Source organism: Paroedura picta, chromosome 1 (assembly GCF_049243985.1).
Source record: "Paroedura picta isolate Pp20150507F chromosome 1, Ppicta_v3.0, whole genome shotgun sequence".
NCBI classification, from domain to species: Eukaryota; Metazoa; Chordata; class Lepidosauria; order Squamata; family Gekkonidae; genus Paroedura; species Paroedura picta.
Window position 1 is genome coordinate 200246185 of NC_135369.1, and position 23151 is coordinate 200269335.

The following is a 23151-nucleotide window of genomic DNA, read 5'->3' on the forward strand; positions in this document are numbered from 1 at the left end:
AAACTTAACAGGAAGGAGAGATTTTTTTTTTAAAGGCAAATCAGAACTGACCCAAGGCCTATTAAAGTCAGTCAAAGGATTCCCTTTGGCATCTTTGGGCTTTGAACCACAACTAGTAAATGGGATAAATATGATGGGTACAGCAAGTTTCTCGTGTTAGCAATTATTTAGTGACAAGTGCAGTAGCTTAATGAGGTTTACATTGAAAATGCTTTTCTGTATTGCATCTCAGTCCCTCTCAGGGTCATAGTACAGCCATGGCCTGTCTCACTCGTCAGAGGGCCTGTGGGAATGATGGCACCTTCTACCAGATGTGATGGCTTGGCCCAAAGGCCACAGATTTGGGGAGACAAGTTTAGGCAGACTAGAATTAGACTGTTGGTCTCATATGCTTTGGATCCTATCTTAGGTTTACTTATTAATACTGAAAAGAAAAAAATATATGGAATTCTGCAGGAAGTTTTTGCCATTCATTAGAATGCAGAGGCACAAATGGCATCCAACCACGGAGGAGTCTTCTCTGATCTCCAAACATGCCATCTGTGTGATCATGGGAACTACATGGGCAAAAGCCACATGGAGGAGGGATTGCGATCAGGAAGTGAATTGGCTGAGTCTGAGCAAAAACGTATGGCTGCACTCAGTATGTTGCATTAGAATTACTTTTGGTATGTCTTCATTGGTATAACTCAGGGGTAGTCAAACTGCGGCCCTCCAGATGTCCATGGACTACAATTCCCAGAAGCCCCTGCCAGCATTCGCTGGCAGGGGCTTCTGGGAATTGTAGTCCATGGCCATCTGGAGGGCCGCAGTTTGACTACCCCTGGTATAACAGTTAAACATCTTGTATGTCTTACATTTGGTGTCCTGATGTTGAAGCAGGATTTACGTACCAGATCTATCCTTGCCCTATAAGGTTACGGAGTTCAAGATTAGCAAGCGTGGCACTACTACAAATATTTTCTAGTTTCAGGGTCTGAAGTTTATGGTATTGATGACATCCAGAGCACTACTACCAGTAGCTAGTAGCGATGGTGGCTAAGGGGAGCCTCCACGTTCAGAGGCACTAATTCTCTAAATCCCAGAACCGGCAGGCAACAACAGGGGAAGGTCTTGGCCTTCCAGAGGAACGAGTGGGCCACTATGTGAGATGGGATGCTGGACTAGATGGACGAATGGCATGGTCGAGCAGGGCTGTCTCTATGTTCTTATAGATGGACAACGACAAGTCTACGAGCCATGGTGACCGAGGGGAATTGGTGCTGGAATAGATGAACCATTGTTCTGATCCAGCTATGTTCTTCTTCAGTTGTTATGTTCTTAAGACCACTCACATCCTTCCCAAATGTGAATTTTTAAATAAGATAACAGTGTAGCGGGAAACACAGTGCTGGTGTTTAGCAAGTAAAAGTGAACAGATTGTCCCATTCATTTCAGCTGTTGACAAGATAGTCAGGGGGACCCAGAGCCTGCCATGCCCTGATACCTGTGCCCCGTGGCCCCAGTGGCCACCTGGATCACCTACTTTAAAATCTAGCCCTTCATGACACATTCTCTTCGATGGTCAAAATGTGGATATTAGCTGGTCCATTTGGGCAGTGGTGAAAATTATGCTCCACATCAAGAAGGGTAGAAACCAAGCTAGACTAGCAGAATTGTTACTGGCTGGATTTCTGGAATTTGTAGGTCAGGAGTCCTCAACTTTCTAACCCACGGCCTCTTTGGAATTCTGACACAAAGGAGTGGATGTAACCCACACATCTCATAGTTGGAGCAGCAGAGTCCTTACTAAGAGGGTGATCATCCCCTACGTTACGGTTTTTAAAATTCAGGGCATCTTAAAAATATGTGGTCAATGGATTCAGTGAGATTACATGTTCTGTCTAAATACAGAATGCCAGCATACATACCTGTCAAGACTGCAGATGGTAGAGCATGAAAACACTTCAACATTAAGTTGCATCTATGTTTAGGATATGTTAGATCACAAAAATACATCGGGATGGTAACTGGTAGGGGAATGCCAACTGTGAAGGTTGAGCAAACTCTTTTTTGATCTTACTGCTGTACTTTTATAATCCAAAAATTTCAGACAAATTTGAATCAGATGTCTTAGTTCATTTACATTTTCTAACACCTTTTAAAAAGTTTGTCGCGGTTTTGTTGTATGATATCCATCCAGTGTAGCAGAACGTGTTTTACACAATTTATATATACATGGTTTTTACAAAAATATGCATGGTATAGAGAAGGTAGAGAAAGAAGTCTTCAAGTACTTAAAAGGCTCCCCTATGGAGTTGTTCTCTCTTGCCCCGGAGGGACGGACCAGAACCAATGGGATGAAATTAATTCAAAAGTGGATGAGCGATAGTGTTGAGAGTGTCCTGCACTAGCAGGGGGTTGGACTAGATGACCCAGGGGGTCCCTTCTAACTCTGTGACTCTATGATTCTGTGATTCTATGAAGTACTTTTCTCCCTTTCCCACAATACAAGAACTCATGGTCACACACTAAAATGAGTGATTAGTAAACCTAGAACAGATAAAAGAGAGTACTTTTTCATCCAAAGAGGAATGAACACATGGAATTCAATGCTTCAAGCAGTGGTAGAAGCTCCAAGCATAGACAGCTTCAGGGGATTATTGGATAAGCGTAAGGAGCAAATGTCCATCAGTGGTTTTTACTCACAAGGTATAGATGGGACAAGAGCCTCTTGTGGCGCAGAGTGGTAAGGCAGCCGTCTGAAAGCTTTGCCCATGAGGCTGGGAGTTCAATCCCAGCAGCCGGCTCAAGGTTGACTCAGCCTTCCATCCTTCCGAGGTCAGTAAAATGAGTACCCAGCTTGCTGGGGGGTAAACGGTAATGACTGGGGAAGGCACTGGCAAACCACCCCGTATTGAGTCTGCCAGGAAAACGCTGGAGGGCGTCACCCCAAGGGTCAGACATGACTCGGTGATTGCACAGGGAATACCTTTACCTTTATAGATGGAACAGTCTGTCAGGAGCAGTGATACTCTGTCTTCTTGGTGTTTGGGGGGTAACAGTGGAAAGGCTTCTGGAGTTCTCGCCCTACTGTTGGATCTCCTGATGGCCCCTGAGTTTTGCCTAGTGTCTGACAAAAAGTATTAGATTGGATGGGCCATCGGCCCGATCCAACATGGCTTCTTTTATGTTCTTATAGATGAAACAGTATGTCTTGAACAGTGATGCTTTGTATTCTTGGTGCTTCATTCTCATCACACAGACAAGTAGGAGTTTTTGTGTACAGCTCAAGATACGGTCATTATTCATTGTTGCTGTCAGAGAACATGCATCATATTTCAGTGCTTGGTTTTATCGGAGGCCTGTGGGCACCATTGGGTGGTGGGCATAACCTTAAAAGGGCCTGTGGAGGTGGAACCACACACAGGGAGGAAGGCTGAGCGCGGGGGAAAAGAGACAATTTTTAAAAAATACACTAGGAAAATGAAGTGAGAAAAAATAAAATCAGCACTATAGTAGGCTTTACTGCTAAAACAATATTATTTTTGTCTACTTAACCCAATCTTTCTCAACCCTTTGACTGTTGAGGAACTCCTGAAACATTAATTAATTAATGCCCACAGAATTGGGAAAATGTTTCCAGAGTTGTAGAGAAAGCCCAGGGTTCCACAAAACCCACAAAACCTAGCCAATCAGATCTCCAGTGACCATTCAGAAGAACTGCTGGGCAAGTGGCCCATCGGGCCCCACCCACTTTTGAAACACACTTGGTAGACTCCCAGAGACCGTTTATGCCCTGGAGGCTTCATGCCAGTCTGCAGGCTGGAGCTTTAGTCATGGCAGGTTGCCCTACCTCTTCCTGCACCCACATGGGGGAGCATTTGGCCCGCTGTGCCTCAACCGCCCCCAATTTGTGCTCCTGTATGGGGGCTGGGGCAGTGAAGTTCCCAGTGCGTAAACGGTCAGAGAGATGTCAGCTGGTACCATGGTACCACATTGGGGACCTCTGTCTTACACTCACCAGCCTTGTACCTAAAAATTGGGTCTTAACTTGAACAAGGGTCAACATCTGCTGAATGCATGTAACTTAGTGACCTTGTGGATAGTAGGTCTGTTGACAGCTTCACTAGGGCTGTGCGCTTTGGCTCGGTTTGGCCGCCTCGGTGATCACCGACGCCCGAAAAGGCACGTAGGGGGTCAGCACCGCAGAGAGGAGGGGTGGTGGCAGTGTGCCAGCTGGCAGCCTCATGCAGGCGCTCTGTACCTGTTTGCAGCCGCCGGGTGATGTGCCACCCCCACCCCTCCTCTCCGCACTATGGCACTGGCCGCCTCGGGCTTCAGTGATTGCTGAGGCGGCCTATCCAAACCGAAGCGCACATTCTGCACTACCAAACAGTAACCCACGTGGCAGTGAGTAATTCCTTTATTTGATTAGCTGGAAAGGGGACCCCAAGGATTTCTGAGGATACCAGTGACCATAAAGATGGTGATGGTAGAAAGTGCCCTCAAATTTCGTCTGACTTGTGGCGATTCTGTAGGTTTTTCGAAGCAGGAGACAAGCAGAGGTGGTTTGCCATGGCCTGTTTCTGTGTACTGACCCTGGATTTCCTTGTAGATCTCCCAAGGCTGACCCTGCTTAGCTTCTGAGATCTGATGAGATCGGGCTAAGCCGAGCTGAGCCATCCAGGCCAGGGCTTTCCCATATTACTACATGCTGTTTTTAACCATTCAGAGGCCACGGCTGATAGTTGGTGCTAATATTGTACCATATTTGAGTCCAGGTACTGGATCTGCAGGATCAGACCGAATTTTATACACACAAAGACAACACACATGTTGTTACATCTCCCACCCATCGGGGGGTCAGTTTCTGTATAATCACATGCAGATAGCAGCAGTCTTTCTGGTCTGAAGGCCTCAGGAAACCTGTCCTGACCTTCTGGAACATTTTGTCCTCCTGAGTGAGAAGGGGCCCTCGCCCACATTTTCTGCAGCCGTCTCTCAGCCCCCAAAGGGAGGAGAAAAATATGGATATTTCCAAATGAGAATGGGGGAAAAAAATCTTCTTTGTCTCCCCTTTTTAAGATTTTCGTTTCTTTAAGGTTGTCTTATAATTTCAACTGCTCTGTAGCAGAAAACATGATTTACGAGGTCAGCATGCCCATTTCCACAACCTGATTTAAACATCCCCCTTAGAATGTCGGATTGGTCCGTTGCAGACTGTATCCATCCCGTTGTCCGACAGAGGGACCAGAAAACCACCAAACCTCGTTGAGCATTTTGGGTGAGAAAAAAAACAAAACAAAAAATGAGAGCGGCTGAGATCCTAAATGAGCTCTGTGAATTACCCGAGGGCCTGAAGAAGAGGAGATCGATATGATCGACAGCCCTCGGGCTGTGAAACTGGCTTCTAAGTGAAAAGCTAATGCAATTGAACTTCCATCTTGCCTAGCGGCGTGCTCTTCATTTAGGGCCTGTTTAATCTGCTTATTCATGGCTGTGAAGCCAGCAAAATGTAATCAAGCCTTGGGGGTGGGGGGGGGGCGTGGGGGGGGTCGAAATGCTGCCTAAGCTGGACTTCAGAAGGCAGAGCTCTCAGCTGAGGAGGAGTCACAATCCGTCCCTGGGCTAGCCTCTTTAAGACTTTCTCTCGGACAACTGGCTCTCACCCTTGGCTGGGGGGGGGGGGGGAGAGGAGCTTGTTTTAGGACGGACGCCAGCTACTCTGAGGGCCTCCACTGACAAGTGTCTCCATCTTCCTGGGTCAAAAGGAAGATGGGGGAGGACAAGAAGCGTCTAATCAAGTTGGCATTTTGCAGCCACGGTAGGGAGAAGGATTTTCTCTTGCAGAATCAGAAATGTATCACAAAAGGTAATCCCAGGGGTCCAAAAAGGCTTTTGTGAGTTAGCATCCGAGCAATTTTCCTTTAAAAAAAAAAAAGGTGGTGGGGGGGGGGGAAGAGTTATTTGGCTTCAAATCAACCTGGTGTAGGAAAGAAGTTCTTCTTTCCACGGACTGAATTCCAACTTTACTTTATCTGGTTCTGTTGGATAAAAGGTTTCCTGACTGGCAGGATGCAGGAATATGGTTTAATTTTGAATTTACTATCTGCCAACACATGCCATTCAATCAGATAAACACAGGATCTGAGCTGTCATCGCAGCATTTTAAGGCACGCTTAAAAATAGGACACTTTCTTCACACGTTGGGAAGGCATTGACTCATCTCGAGATTGTAATATGCAGGGGCCACTTAGAAAGTTTCACGGGAGGTTGGGAAACAATTCAGTTTCTCCAAAGTTGTCTCATTAGACTAGAGAAACGGGAAACTTCCAGGAAGAAGCCATGGAGTCACAAAAAGAGTGTGGGCATGGAGGTTTAAATCCAGTTTATAGAGCAGGGGTAGTCCAACTGCGGCCCTCCAGATGTCCAGATGTCCATGGACTACATTTCCCATGAGCCCCTGCCAGCGAATGCTGGCAGGGGCTCATGGGAATTGTAGTCCATGGACATCTGGAGGACCACAGGTTGACAAGCCTTGGTCTAGACCAGGGGTAGTCAAACTGCGGCTCTCCAGATGTCCATGGACTACATTTCCCATGAGCCCCTGGCAGCTAATGCTGGCAGGGGCTCATGGGAATTGTAGTCCATGGACATCTGGAGGGCCGCAGTTAAACTACCCCTGTTATAGAGTATATGTTTGAGGAGGGGAAGGACTTCAGTGAGGTATGTCATAGAGTGAAGCTTCTGAGGTGGCTGATCTCTGTCACTTGGAGATCAGGGGTAACACTGAGAGATCTCCAGCTGCCATCTGGAGGTTGGCAACTGTCGGTTTGAGTGTATACTTCCGGCCTCTCAAGGGGCAGTCAATGGAAGGAAGAAGCATGAGGATGGAGAGAAGGTTCTGGAAACAGAACAAGAACAAGAGAAGTTGTGAACAAGAGAAGTTGTTCCAGCACTAAGAGTAGGCCCCTGATTAGGGTTACCAAGCGACAACTGGCCAGCCCTGGATGTAGAAAGGGGCGTGGCCTGGCATGCCAGTATCCCAGTGTGCCAATTTCACTTCTGGGGAAATCTGGAAGTGATGTCACTGAGCTCTCTTTCATAAAGTCTGTGAGAAAACCAGAGAGCTAAAAAAAAATCCTAGCATGGTTGCTACAGCAATTCTGGATTATATTGGAAGTGACTTTAGTGCCCTGATGCTAGCGAGGTCCCCCAGTTCTGTTCCCGGCCTTTCTTCCTGCTGGGAATTTGGCACAGGGAAGCATAGTTGGTAGCCTATCCCTATAGGTTGTATTTCTGAATGATTAATAAAGCTTAAATGCTTTTCAGAAGCTGACGACTGTCATCTCCGGAGGAATAATCCATCTGTCTCAGCTTCTGGAACAGGCCACAATTGCTGCTCCAGTGAATTAAAAATATAATAATTTTATGAATAAAATAAGCAAGTCTTTAAAAAACGGATCAAATAAGAAATTATTAATGTGCATAAAACACAGTCAAAGAAACAGTGTTTCATCTTTGCCAACATCACCAACACAATGCTTGTCACGCCCCCTCAGTTTACAAGAAGAAGAGTTGGTTCTTATATGCTGCTTTTCTCTACCTGAAGGAGTCTCAAAGCAGCTTACAGTCGCTTTCCCTTTCCTCTCCCCAAAACAAATGCCCTGTGAGGAAGGGGAGGCTAAGAGAGCCCTGATAGTATTGCTCAGTCAGAACAGCTCTATCAGCCATCTTGGTGTAGTGGTTAGGAGAGTGGACTTCTAATCTGGTGAGCCGGGTTTGATTCCCCACTCCACATGCAACCAGATGGGTGACCTTGGGCTCGCCACAGCACTGATAAAGGTGTTCTGACTGAGCAGTAATATCAGGGTTCTCTCAGTCCCACTGACGGAGAGGCTGATTCTGTGAAGGTTCAAGGGGGTGGCAGGTGACGGTGGATGAGCGATAGGGAAGTGAGTGTCCTGCAAAGTGCAGTGGGTTGGACTAGGCGGTCCCTTCCAACTCTATTATTTCCGCACCCGTTAAATGTAGTGAAATGCTTACCTAAGGTAGTCATATTCTGGCCCCTCCATATGATGTCGCCAACATACATCATATGGACAGTAACCAGCTTGCTACATCCTCCATTTTAAAGCCCAACTTGGGGAATCGCATAAAGTGAATTCACCAATCTACTTAGCATGAGCTACCAGAAAGCAACCAGCAGAGGGAAGGTTCAAACGCACTAAAGGTGCCTGCCTCATCCCGCCCTCACACCCGCCTCCTTCTCCCTTTTTCCCAGGGACGAGAATTTCTTTTTAAAAATGGCTAACTTCCTGGAGCAACTAATAGGCGGACAAGCATGCAGGCATGGCCAGAAATAAAAGAATTTCTACCAACGTTGTAATACAAAGTGTGCCTCTCCAAATTTTTCTCCTGCCCCCCAAAAATCAGGAATGATATTAATATTATGCATAAGTATTTCAACGGAGAATTATGAATTAAAAAAAATTAGTGGGCATCACGTGACCCTTAAAACATGGAGAAAGAGGATTGGTTGCCTGGATTGATTGACAGGCGGAAGAGCAATGTGTGTAAGGCGTGTTGCTTTCTACCACCATTTCCAGCAGCAGATGTGGAGGGTAAGATGTGTGAAAAGATGGCAGACAAAGGCAAGACAGCAAAAAGGTGAGGAGGGGCTGGGAGGTGCGATAAAATTTAGCACTTTCATTCAGGTGGCATAACACTATTTTTGCTGATGTGCGGAAATTGCCTCAGTCTTAACAGTCTAACTAAATGCTCTTCTTTGTTTGTTATGACTGTTCCTTCTGGAGGCAAGTAGGGAGGAAGTGAGCTCAGAGGAGCAGGAAGTCTCCAATTGAGCCAATCAGGACACTGAAGATTATTTGAAAAACGTCAAGAAGTTCCTAATGTAACTATGCTAAATACACATCTCCTCTGTTGCCCTCTGTAGGATACTCTTCATAATCATACACACTATAGTTCTTACATTTTGCAACAATGTCTTGGGAATTACCCACCCATTTCCATTCCATGAATTCACAGGACCCGTCTCAAGTGTGGCCTTAGCGATTGAATTTCTGGCCCTAGCCAGGGCAACCCTTCAGAAAGTGAGATATGGAGCTGAATTTGAAACCTGATGGTTTGTTTTCCTTTCTTGAGGAATTCTTCCAATTAATGAAAAAAAAAAACTTGTCAAACGATAGCCTCTCAGGAATCCTGGTATTCTTTGTTCCTCTTGTACAGCTGGCTGTGCATGCCATTTCCTTTGGTATCGTTTTATTTAGTGTCTAGGCTCTGGGCCATCTGACTACATTTTGTGGCATTTTTTTTTAATTCTTGCACTCCAGATTAAGTGTCGGTAGCCTTATGCAAATAATGGCTGTATAAAAGCTTTCAGAGTGTTTCCAAAACAGCCAGTATTCCTTTATAAATGCTTTTTTGGTGAGACGGAGCATTAATTTTGTTCCCCGCTTGGTCACATCCATTAAGACCTGTTATATTTGCTGGAATATCTTTGTGTTATATAATGTTGAAGGCTGGCTTGTGTGAGCCATCAGTGATTATCCAAGAGCTCTGCTGAATTTGCCTTTACAAATGCAACCCTACATGCAGACCGATCTACTCGAAATAAGGTTGCCAAGTCTTCTCTGGCCACCAATGGGGGGGGCATGTGGTTTGCCAGGTCTAGTTTCCGAAGCTCCTGGAGATATGGGGATGGAGCGTGGGAAGGACAGGGACTCCAGTGGGGCTACAGAATCCAGTTTTTCCCCCCAGGGGAACTGATGTAGGTGAACCTGGAGGCTGGCATCCCTAAGAATCTTACTCGTGTCTGTTCTGTGGTGCTTACTCCCAGAAAGTGACCTTTACTGTTTTTTACTTATCTTTTTGTTTTGCACCCTCAGTGTGCATGGCATTTAACCAAACAATGCATGAAAATGGAAAGGCCTGTGTCCCAAGGAGCATGCAGTCAAAATTTATTTTATTTATTTATTTTTTTAATCACCACTCACCCAAAGGTTCTTGTGGCCAATTGCAACACTCAAACCAATAAGGTAAAGCAACACAAAGAAATAATAAATATAAAATATAAACATCAAGATGACATTATTGAAATACATGGCTAACACCATACCATTATTAAAATGGACAGCCCTAATGTGTGATTACCCTCCAAAGGCAACCCAACCTTGCATGTCCTGTGGACACTTAGGGGCTGCACATGGGAAGGCCCTTCCTCTAGTGTCAGAAATGGCATCATCAGGATGGGCTAACTGTGACTTTCCAAATGTCCATGCTGGCAGGGGCTCATGGGAACTGTCGTCCATGGACATCTGGAGAGCTACAGTTTGGCCATCTCTGAAAGGGAAGAGATAGAGAGGTGAGTGTGTCAAGGAGGAATAAGCACAAATCAAGTGTGATTTGGGTAGGGGTTCAGCAAAAGGATTAATAGATAAGTTCTGATGGGAGGGAGGGAGGGAGGGAAAAGACTCCACTTAGATGTTCTGAAGGGTGTTCTGGATCAGTAATTAGAGTCAAGTCCAACATTACGGTTTCAGAGAGTAGCCGGGCTGATCTTCACTAGAAAAGTTAGATTTGAGTCCAGTAGCACTTTATGTACTGAAAATCATTTTAATAGTAATTTTGAAGACTGCCAGTGAGGGGGAGCTCACCACCTCCTTAGGCAGCCCATTCCACTGCTGAACTAGACTCCTAGAATCCTAGAGTGGGAAGGGGCCATGCAGGCCGTGTAGTCCCACCGTCTGCTCAGTGCAGGATCAGCCTCAAGCACCCAGGAGAAGGATCTGTCCAGCCGCTGCTTGAAGACAGGCTTCAAGCACTCAGGCATTTCAAATTTCAAGTTTAAATTTCGAATTTCATAACTAGCATGTTTTACAGCTATATTATTAATTTCATCCTTACTACAGATTCCCTGTTACTTCTTTTCTACACATTTACCACAGCTTCAAAAAAAATCAAGTTTTAAAAATGCATCTATTAATTTTTCTCACATTGAAAATAGGGATATTTTATATACTGAAAATGGTGTCGGTCTCCCAGGTGTTTGTGGATTCGAATAGAAATGTTCTCTGGCTGACTGACACCACCCCTCCCTGGAGCTGCCTGTTCACTGACTCATCTCATTCTAGACATCTTTCTTATCACTATAGGAACAGGATTGTGTTTTAAATCAGTGGTCCCCAACCTTTCTGAGGCTGGGGACCAGCAGGGCAACTGCCCGTCCGCGCATCGCGCATGCACGGGGCTGTGCCGCGCATTGCGCATGTGTGGTCGGGGCGCACATGCACGCATGCGCCATGCATGGCCGAAATCGTGCGTGTGCGGCACTTTTGCGCAAGCGTGCATGCGCAAAAGTGCCACGCATGCGCGATTTTGGCCGCGCATGGCACATGTGCACTGCGCGGCCCAGCCCTGATTCCCTCTCCCCGCCCTCCCGCAGTTAGAAGCTTCCCGGGCCACAAGCTTGCGGCCTGGGAAGTTTTTTACTGCGGTGGGGGCGGGGAGAGGGAGCCGCGGCCCGGTGCCATGGCCTTCGCGGCCTGGCACCGGGCCGCAGGCCGCAGGTTGGGGACAACTGTTTTAAATGGTCATTTCAAGGAACACATCTACAGGTATCAACCTAGGGTTGGATGCTTCAGCGTCCGAAGCAGCTGGTCTCTCCCAGCGCAGTGAGCACCACACTGCAGGGGGGGAGGCACCGGCATCAGCGCACCAGTGGGTGTGCGCCGGTGGACGCACTGATGCTCGTGCCACCCCTCCCCCCCATGGCAGTCACTGTGCCAGGAGAGACTGGCCACTTCGGGTGCCAAAGACCATCTGACTGGCATGGTGTCTCTTTGTGTTGTTGAGAGTGATACCCTTACATGTATGTGTATATCCATTATGGGAAAAGGCACACTCTCAGAAATAAAGCTGTGGACTTTGGTACAAACAAACCTATGGCATTTTCCATTTATTTGGGAGGGGGGATTTGCTTGGTAATAGTATGTTTTTTAGTGAAATGTGATTTTTTGTTGTTGTTTCTACAGATGGATCGTGTCATTTTTTGTGTATTTTTGGAAGTGGACTACAAAATATACAAGAAGAAAATGAATGAGTTCTTCCCAACAGGTAGGTCTTTATTTTTTTCTGACCCAAAGAGATTGTCCATTAAATAATCCAGGCATGCATCTATGCACAGTGCTCTTTACATATATTTATTTATTGCAGGGTTAGATCATCCATTAACATTTTCTAAGCAGTATACAAAACATGTAAATATGACACACACAAATAGCATCGTCATTTGATCAAATGAGTGAAACATAGGGTTACCAACTCCAGCTTGAAATATTCCTGGAGATTTTGGGAGTGGAGTCTGGGAAGGTCAAGGTATGGGGAGAGGAACTGAGAGACCTCAGTGGGGTAGAAGGCTACAGAGTCCACCCTTCAAAACAGCTGTTTCTCCAGGGAAACTTTTCTCTATTGTCTAGAGATCAGTTGTAATAGCAGGGGATCTCCAGGGCACACCTGGAGGCTGGCACCTCTAGAACAGGGGTAGTCAACCTGTGGTCCTCCAGATGTTCATGGACTGCAATTCCCATGAGCCCCCTGCCAGCAGGGGGCTGATGGGAATTGTAGTCCATGAACATCTGGAGGACCACAGGTTGACTACCCCTGCTCTAGAAGATCTAATTTTCTTGTAACAGGAAGCATTTATAAAGAAGCAAAGTTGTCTCTGTTTTCTCCCCCTTTAAAAATTTTGCTACTTAGAGGCATGCTTCATAAATCATGACAAACCAGGGTTGCTAGCTCCAAGTTAGGAAATTCCTGGGTGTATCATCCATCTTGAGTGTGTATGTGGGGGGTGGGGATGGGAAGTCTCCTAAAGCTTTTATTCTGACACAGAGTTAAATCTGAGGACAAAAGGAGAAGAGAGGGCCAAAGTGAAACATTTGGAAGAGCTCCAGAGGATTCCAATGAGAAGTAGACAAGGAGGCAGAGATTACAAACCGTGGTTTGTTAATTATGTGTACATCAGGGTACAATACAAACCCAAACTATGGAAAAGGCAATGTCTGGTGTACAAAGAGGAAGAAAAGAAGAAGAAGAAAACTAGATAGGATAGTAAGGGCAGTGCCTTCTCTCTCCTGTTAAGTGTCATTCCCTGTCTGTCTCCGATTGCTACTCTCATCCGCTCTCTGAGCTAGAGATGTAGTCAGAAGCCTGTCTCTGTCTCTCCCCTTCCCTATCCAGTATATCCTGAATACTCTTCAATCAGGTGGTGAACGGTTGCTGCATTAATTACTCTGCCAACATTCATTCATTCATTCATTCATTCATTCATTCATTCATTCATTCATTCATTCATTCATTCATTCATTCATACTTATATTCATATTTATTCATGGCTAGGACATGCTTAAGAGCCTCTTGTGGCGCAGGATGGTAAGGCAGCAGACATGCCATCTGAAAGCTCTGCCCATGAGGCTGGGAGTTCAATCCCAGCAGCCGGCTCAAGGTTGACTCAGCCTTCCATCCTTCCGAGGTCGGTAAAATGAGTACCCAGCTTGCTGGGGGGTTAACGGCAATGACTGGGGAAGGCACTGGCAAACCACCCCGTATTGAGTCTGCCATGAAAACGCTGGAAGGCGTCACCCCAAGGGTCAGACATGACCAGGGATACCTTTAACTTTACCCTTAGGACATGCTTTGTTATTAAACCTAAATCATAATCCAGTGGCAAATGAGATGACAGCTGTTTTAGTGACAGTGTATGGAACAAAGCCATAAGGAGCAAACTCTGTCCGGAACAAATTTCAGTTGCAAACAACTAGATTTGAGTCTAGTTGTGCTTTACAAACCAGCAAGGTTGAGCATGGAAGGAGCTTTTGAAAATCAAGGCTTTCTTCCTAAATTATAATTGCAACCGAATCAGTCTTCTTGTTTTGTGAAAAGAATGGAATGGACCTGATAGCCTTTGGCTGTGCTCTACAACCTCATTTAAATGTAAACTTCTACTTTTCACCTCTCTTTCTCTCACTCTCTCTCTGGATGCCGACTAGGAGGAACTGATTTCTAACAACACCTTTCCCAGGTGTAGTTGCTGCTTCCCAGCAGTGATTTCAGCAGTGGGCATTTTATTAACCCAACTGGCCAATGCCCATTGGAAAAGCGATTGGCACTTCAAGTCTGCAGCACAAATGATTGGTTAGCCCTACAGTCTTTTCTGTTTCCTTCTCGAAATCCCTCAAAGACCATTTAAAATCCCTCTTCTACTCTGTGAGAAGACCGCAGACTTCAAGAGGGATTATGCCTAATTCACTTTGAGTCTGAGAGTGGAATAATGATCTTTTGCGATTTTCTTTTTCCGGTGTCTTTCCCCTGATCTCGCTTGCTACATCCAGAGAATTATCTCATATTCAATCATAAAACTCTACTGTGTTTCCAATGAAAACATAAGTTTGAAACAGTTCCTGCAGAGGGATGAGTCAATCCCCAAGACAGCTCTTCTCAACCCACTTTGGGAATGTCATCTTCTATTATTCAAAGCAGTGTCCTTCCTTCCCCCCCATCTCTTTTTAATTTCCCCCCTTTCCCCCCTTTATCTCTTTTTGCATGATGATTTGGATCCATTTCCCTTTTACATTTACATTGAAAGATCCTCAATGGAAAGAAGTGTGGGAATCTCCTTCTCCCAAAACAGCAGTACTCAAGGGCAGCTGATCAAGCTGATACAGGACAGACAAAAGGAAGCACTTTGACAGCAAGTAATTAAAATGCGGGATTCCAAGCCAGAGGGTGTGGGACAGGAGGCCGGACTCGATGGACCCTCCCTGGCCTGACCCAGCCAGCTCTTCTTATGCTCATATGGGCCCATTATGCACAGAGTGGGTCTGCATTTGGGGTGGAATGGTGGCGGCTAAAATCACCAATTATGCACGCTGCAGGCGGCAACCGGGCGCAGAGTCAACGTATGCCGTCTAAAAAGCCGCGTTAGCGAGATGCGGAAGAAAGTGGAGCTTCCCGGGACCAGGGCGCAACCAGAAGCGGCTCCGGAGTAGCCGTGTGATTAATCGGATACTCTGGGTTTTGCTGCCATTGAGTTCTGTCCCATGTGTAAGTGGTTTGCTTCGCTTCTTGCTCCTCTGCGTTCTCCATGCCGCCATTTCAGTGGCAGTGCATAATAGGCCATGGTCTTAACATTAAGGCTCGATATCAGTTCCCAGAGGAACTGGGTAGCCCCTGTGTGAAACAGGAGGCTGGACTGGGTGGATGGTCTGATCCATCAGGGCTCTTCTTAAGGCCATGTTGCTGGCCCTGTTGCTGGCCCACCAGAGGAACTAGTTGGCCACTGTGTAATGTTCCTATCTTTCTATATTTCCTGCTTTCTAGACAACTGGATCTGATTCCCCACTCCTCCTCCATTCACTGCCAGCTGGGTGACCATGGGCCAGTAACAGTTCTCTCAGAGCTCTTTTAGCATTACCTACCTCACAGATAGAGCCTCTTGTGGCGCAGAGTGGTAAGGCAGCGACCTGCTGTCTGAAGCTGTCTGCCCATGAGGTTGGGAGTTCGATCCCAGCAGCCGGCTCAAGGTTGACTCAGCCTTCCATCCTTCCGAGGTGGGTAAAATGAGGACCCAGCTTGCTGGGGGGGGGGGGTAAACGGTAATGACTGGGGAAGGCACTGGCAAACCACCCCGTATTGAGTCTGCCATGAAAACGCTGGAGGGCGTCACCCCAAGGGTCAGACATGACTCGGTGCCTGCACAGGGGATACCTTTACCTTTACTTACCTCACAGATTATCTCTTGTAGGGAGAGGAAGGGAAAACAATGCTTTGGGACTCCTTCAGGTAGTAAAAAGAAGGGTACAAAAAAAAACCTAGCTCTTTTCCTCCCCTTCCTCTTCCTCCTCCTCCTCCTCCTCCTCCTCCTCCTCCTCCTTCTGTGGCATTATTCCACTGCAAGGCATGACTGTTGCTAGTGAATTTGCCCAAGTATGTATGTATGTATGTATGTATGTATGTATTTATTTATTTATTTATTTATACCACCCTTCACTACGGCTTTGGGCGGTTTACATAAAACATTTTACAACATTTACATAGAACAATATCAATATCAATACAATAACAATAACCTGACCACTAGAATAACTAGAACAACATTTCAACAACAGTAACTTAGACACTCCCTTGGTAGGTTCGATCTCTCCGTCTGGGGGAGACCTGCAGTTGATTTGGGTCGGTCGGCCTCAAGGAAATGCCTGTGGAGATTGTTGCAAAGATTGGGAGAATTTTGTGAAGGTGAAGCACTTAGTATCAACAATGATAAAACAAAGTTGTTTGCATTTGGGAGGAGAACCCAGATGTTCTGTAGGTGTATTCATGATGACAATACTGAACAAACCAATATCTATTCAAATATTTGGGAATAACTTTTAAAGACATTAAATTGGAGAGCTCATATAGAGGTTGTAAGAGCTTCCGTACTTAAAACAACTGGGCAGTTCTAAAATTTTATGTCACTCAAAGGGGGTCATCTGGTGGAACCTACACTAAAAGTATTGAAAAGTAATCTGTCAATTGCTGTATGGACCGATTCTATGGGGCTGGAACAATTATTGATAAACTAATTTCTTCCTGTGGAGGCTTCTGGCTCTCCCCTAGGGTGTCCCAATAGCACAAGTTAGGGCAGAAGAGGAAATGCCCTCAATAAAGAGTCATATTCATCTTTCCTTATTGAAACTTTCCCATAGTTCATGAGTTGTTCAGAATTACTAATTTTCTAAATTTTGTTTTAATGAGCTGATGAGAATGGATAATAACAGGTTGAAACACCTTAATGACCTCCTGGCACTGTATGATATCCCAACTGGTCATTTAGAATCTCCAATTCCTGGGTTTGCTATCCGTGAATGGGTTTATAGCCATGACACTATGTATGATAAACTGACTATAAACCAAGCCAAATTTTTCCCTTGGTATAGAAAAATTTTAAAAGATTATGATTGTGCAGCATACCTAAGTAACATCAGCAGTTTTAAAATTGGAATGGCTTTTACTGCTCTGTGTTTCCAGACTATGCCTACAGCTTTTCCGGAAGGTAGATATTCCTGGAGACAGGTAGATCTAAGGATGTGTCTGTGGAGAACCAGCTGGAGAAGATCTCATTCATTATGTGCTTCATTGTCTTCTCTACCTAGGACCAAGGTCCACATTTTTGGGAGAGGTGCTTGTTAGGTGTAATGGGCATACAGAGAATGAAATATTATGCACGTTGTTGTCAGATGTAGACCGTAACATTACCTACAAAGTAGCCTTATTTGCTTTAGGTGCAAGATAGGGTTGTGAGTGTCCAGTATAGTGCAGGGGGTTGGACTAGATGACCCAGGAGGTCCCTTCCAACTCTATTATTCTATGATTCTAAGAATAATCAGGGATAGATTTGTGAAAAATAGTTTTATTTGACTTTTTCAGGTCTTGTTATTCTGTATTAATGATTTCCATGTATGTTGTCTGTATAGTGTTAAAGTTACTCATTGTAAGGCTTGCAAGGACCATTGGCTATATTAATAAACTGAACTGAACTGAACAAAGATTAGTTCCCCTGGCCTCTTTGGAAGGTAGACTCTATGGCCGTATACTCTGTTGAGATCTCTTCCTAAACTCTCCCATCACCAGGCTCTCCCCTCAACCCCAATCTCCAGATATTTCCCAACCCTGGCAGCCCTAATCCAGAAGGCATTTCCTCAGGGCTGGTGCTTTCAAGCAGTTCCTATAGGATCAAATCCCAGTAAGGAGGCAGCTGGTCACAAGAACCATGGGAAGAGCCTCTGCTTGGCATGCAGAAGGTCCAGGATTCCATTCCCAGCAACTCCAGCTAAGGGGATCCATGAAAGTGATAGGTGCTGTGAGAGACCTGGCCCTAACACTCAGGACAGCCGCTGCCGGTCAGAGCAGGCAATACTAACACTGGTGGACCCATGGTATTACACTTATAAAGCAGCTTCATGCATTTCCATGTTCAGAAAGACAGAGAAGTTGGCACAAACTGAAACACCTTGCAGAGTTGTCTGATATGGGTGCACCAGATTTGCTTGAATAACGTTTGAGAGACTTTCCCCATGATTAAAATAAGAATATTTGCATCCTTTAACACACTTGCTTTGCTGCAAGAGTATTCAAGTGCTGGACTCAAACGGAAATATAACTCACCATTTTAATCTTCACATGAAAATTCAGCAGCTGCTACAGGCTATCAGGTCATTGACAGTGGTCAAAAATCTGTTTTGTCACATCTACCTACTCATTTTGACATTTTTGACATCTCTGTATTGATGCATGGCTGTGATTTTGTGAAGGCACACCCTCTGGGTTGTGAAGTTCATATTAGTCATGCCAAACACAAGATAATTATCCATCCCTACAAATTGTCAAGGCACAGTAGAGGGATGTGGTATTTGCCACTCTTCAATCCTCGTTATATGTTGAGGGTGATTCTAATTGCCTTAGTAACTTGGAGGTCAGCAGGAACTGCATTAATACTAGCAAGTTCAGAACTAATTGATTTGTTATAAAAGTATAATTTTGTGTATTCCGCCCTGAGGCAGAAGTTGCTATCGCTTTGGTTAACAACAAATTCTGCTGTGTGATAGGAGGGCACGCTTTTATGCCAGAGAAATTAGTAGGGGGAAAGACAGCATTCTTTTTGTGATCCTGAGAAACCACAAAGAGCAGTCCCCACTGTCTTTGAAGGTGTGTGTAATGGCCAGATGAAGGAAGAAGTGTTGATTAGGAGAGAGTTGTTATCACAGCAGTCCCATGAGGAAAGGCAGACAGAATGATTAATGGGATCAAAAGGCAGCAAAGAAATGACAACAGGGAGTTGGAAGAAGTGCAGAGAAGCTGGCAATGGGATGAGGTAGGCTGAGCCGTGCCAGCAGAAGGCCAAGAAAAATCTAGCATGCCATGGTGGGAAGGAATGTAGAAAAGGAAAGGGAGGATATTTTGAAGAGCATAAAGAAGATTGTGATTAAAATGTGAAATTCCCTGCCCAAGGATGTAGTGATGGCCACAGGAATAAACAGCTTGAAAAGGGGATGGAATAGATTCGTGGAAGATCAGTCTGTCAGTGACTCCTAACCATGGTGACTGAGGGGAACCTCCACTTTCAGGGGTACTAATCCTCTGAATCCCGGAGCCAGGAAGCAACATCTGGGGAAGGCCTCAATCTTTATGCCCTTTTATTGGCTGCCCAGAGGAACTGGTTGGCTACTGTATGAAACTGGATGCTGGACTAGATGGACCATTGGTCTGACCCAGCAGGGCTCTTCTTATGTTCTTATAAACCTCTGAATCCCAGAGCCAACATAAGGGGAAGGCCTCATTCTCTATGCTCTGCTGTTGGCCCTCCGTAGGAACTGGTTGGCCATTATGACCTATTATGCACAAAACCGGGTGTGTCTGGCCACCACGGGTTCCCGCGTATGCACAGGGACAAAATCCACTGGCACATACAGTCAGTCCCAGAGTTGTGCATGTGCATGCACAACTCCAGTGCAGGAAAGTTCCACTGCACCACAGGGCAGCCACAGAGGGGGCGGGGGGCATGGGAGTCCCACCACACGATAGTGTGCCACTATCCCACCATCATAGGGTGTGTGCATGTGCCCCATTCAGCACCATAGCACCACAAAACCGTATCATATCCCTACAGGGACACCATAGATGGGGAGAGGAACCAGACCTCATAGAATCATAGAATCTTAGAATCCTAGACCCAGAGACCTGGGTCATCTAGTCCAACAGCCTGTGCTATGCAGGACACTCACAACCCTATCTCTCATCCACTGTAACCTGCCACCTACTTGAATCTTCACAGACTCCGCCTCTCTGTCAGATGGCTATCCAGCCTCTGTTTCAAAATCTCCAAAGATGGAGAACCCACCACCTCCCGAGGAAGCCTGTTCCACTGAGAAACTGCTCTAACTGTCAGGAACTTCTTCTTGATGTTTAGATGGAATTTCTTTTGAATTAACTTCATCCCATTGGTTCTGGTCTGTCCCTCTGGGGCAAGAGAGAACAGTTCTGCTCCATCCTCTATATGGCAGCCTTTTAAATACTTTAAGATGGTTATCAGATCCCCTCTCAGTCGTCTCCTCTCCAGACTAAACAGACCAAGCTCCCCCAACCTTTTTCATATGTCTTGGTCTCCAAAACCCTCACCATCTTTGTTATCCTCCTCTGGACATGCTCCAGTTTGTCAACATCCCTCTTCAATTGGGGTGCCCAAAACTGAACACAGTACTCCAAGTGAGGCCAGACCTGAGCAGAGTAAAACGGTACCAACACCTCCCGTGATGTGGACATGATACTCCGTTTGATATACCCCAAAATCCCATTTTCCTTTTTAGCCACTGAGTCACACTGCTGACTCATGTTCAATGTATGGTCTACTAAGACTCCTAGATCCTTTTCACACATGCTACTGCCAAGACAAATCTCCCCCATCCTATATTGGTGTCTATGGTTTTTCTACCTAAATGCAGAACTTTACATTTGTCCCTATCAAATTTCCTTTTATTCCACTGAGCCCACTTTTCAAGCCTATCAATATCATCCTGTATTCTGATTCTGTCTTCTGTTGTGTTTGCTACCCCTCCCAGTTTAGTATCGTCTGCAAATTTTATAAGTACCCCCTCTAATCCCTCATCCAAATCATTTATAAATATTTTGAACAACACAGGCCCCAGGACAGATCCCTGGGGTACTCCACTTGTCACTCTTCTCCAAGAACATGCTGAACCATTTACAAGTACCCTTTGGGTTCAATCTGTCAACTAGTTATCGATCCACCTGACAGGAATAGGATCCATACCGCATTTTACCAGCTTGTCAACAAGAATAACATGTGGAACCTTATCTGAAGTTTTGCTGAAATCCAGATAAACTACGCCCACAGCATTCCCCTGATCCAGCAAGGTAGTCACTTTCTCGAAAAAAGAGATAAATTTGGTCTGACATGACTTGTTCTTGTGAAACCCATGGTGAGTCTTAGAAATCACAGCTCTCTGTTCCAGCTGCTCAAGGACTGAGTGTTTGATGATTTGTTCCAAAATTTTGCCAGATGTCAAACTGACGAGTCGGTAGTTACCTAGATCCTCCTTTTTCCCTTTCTTGAAGATGGGAAAAACATTAGCCTGCCTCCAATCATCTGGCACTTTACCTGTTCTCCAAGAAGTGTCAAAAATAATGGACAGAGGTCCAGAGATCTGCAAGTTCTTTTAGTACCCTTGGATGCAATTCATCCTCAAAGGCGTGCACAGGACTGTCCCGGCTGGGCCTCAGCAGACCATGTTCTTTTTCCATGGGCTATTAGAGGCCCTAATGCAGGCCAGGACCAGGAGGGGTCCTGGATGGCCCCGGCATTATGAGTAAGAGGGGATTATCCCTACTGGCTTGCAGGTGCTCGCCCGCCTTTCCCAGCCCATGTATAATTGGTCTAAGTGATTTGGGATTCGGGACTAGATGGACCATTGGTCCAATCCAGCAGGGTTCTTCTGATGTTGAAGAAGAAAACAATATGCTAGAACTGGGGTCCCACACTCTTTTGAGTCCATGGGCACTTTTGGAACTCTAGTGAGCACAACCTCAAAACAGCTGCCACCAAATTGTTGCCATAGGTTACCTTTGGTCCAGTGGCAAAGATCCTTGTGCCGTGATGGCGGCTGCTTCCCAAGCTTTGGGTCAAGATCTATACCCTCCATGAAATCTCCAGTGAGCATTCAAAAACCTTGCTTGGCAGAATCCATACCTGGCCATAGCGACTTAAGAAAAACAACACCTGGAAGGCACCACAAAATATGTCAGCAGGCAGCATGGTGCCCGTGGGCACTCTGCTGAGGACCCCTCTGCTATAATTTAAGTGGGAGGAGGTAAGGAACATAATATTCAAAAACCGTGTTAAACCATGGCAATCACTCTCTGTGTTGGAGGGAATCTAACTGTACTTAGACATCATGTACATCGTGGGAGTACATCATGGGAGTAGCTGATATAAGACATTAGCTACCAACTGCTTTTCATGCTTAATGTTTCTGGGGTCACTATGTCGGTCTGCTGTAGGACCTCTAGAGTCCAGTCTAGGAGCACCTGAAAGACCAAGAAGATTGTCAAGGTCTGCTTTTGAGAAAGTTGACTTTGAAAGCTTATAGCCTCAGAATCATGTTGGCCTAGGAATGCCAGCCTTCAGGTGGGAACAGGAGATCCTCTGGAATTACAGCCCATCTCCAAAATGCTGGCATCAATTTCCCTGGAGAAAATGGATGCTTTGGAGCCTGGAGTCTGGAGTCAACACGTCTCTTCAGAGACTTGTTGAGGGAAATTATTTCTGAAGAGATTTGTAGTGTGATTTTGTCCAAGACAAGACACGGTTAGGGCACGGGATTTAAACGTTAACCGTGGCCATATTTTGAAAGCCACTTTATTACTCTGCGGTGTTGCTTCCCTCAAAACCACACAGGAACAGAGAGGGGAGGCCATTGTAAGGTCAGGCCATTAGCACACAAACTACCCGTGAAAGTGGATCCTTTGGAGCCAGCTGTTTGACTCTGTCCTTGGGACAAGCTGTCGTCAACCTCAAGCTTCCACCACCTGCTCCTCTCAAGTTTATTTACCCAAACTGGGATTGTGCACAACAAAATACCGTATTCAGATCTGTGGACACATTAGCACTTCTTCTCATTGTTGTCTGGCTGAGTGAGCAGACAGGCAAATGCGAGAGCTGGACAGATGGTGGCAGCCGCATCCCCCTATGGCTAGACTTTGTGGATTCTCAGTTCTCGCTGGAGACTTCAAAAGAAATAGAGAGAAGAAGAAGGGCCATTCCACACCGGGATCCATGTAGCAAATTGTTTGCTGAACGAAAAATCGCCATTTTAAATAGTGGAATTCATTGTTATGCATACCTGCCTTTGTAGTGGAATCCAGTTGCGTTTCTATCGTTTCCCACAGGGTTCCGGTCTCGGCAAAGATCGCTAGAAAGAAAGCGCTATTGCTGAGCTGTGTCCTGCCCCTGGCCATCAAGCAGCCGATGGGCAGCCGTTATCATGCTCCCAAACAGCCCCTTTCCCTTTAAGAAAGGTTTTTTTTAAAAAAAAC

The 23151-nt window shown here is 45.7% G+C and overlaps 1 protein-coding gene across 5 annotated transcripts in view; it reads left to right on the plus strand.

Annotated features, from left to right (window-relative positions):
• The window catches only part of MACROD2 (mono-ADP ribosylhydrolase 2), a 1296381-nt gene that overhangs the window by 1103250 nt on the left and 169980 nt on the right, over positions 1 to 23151 (plus strand). For all 5 annotated transcript variants that reach the window (XM_077316459.1, XM_077316450.1, XM_077316428.1 and 2 more), the window contains one exon: positions 12036 to 12117. In XM_077316459.1, the coding sequence (XP_077172574.1) occupies positions 12036 to 12117 (82 nt within the window). The remainder of the gene's footprint in view (positions 1 to 12035; positions 12118 to 23151) is intronic.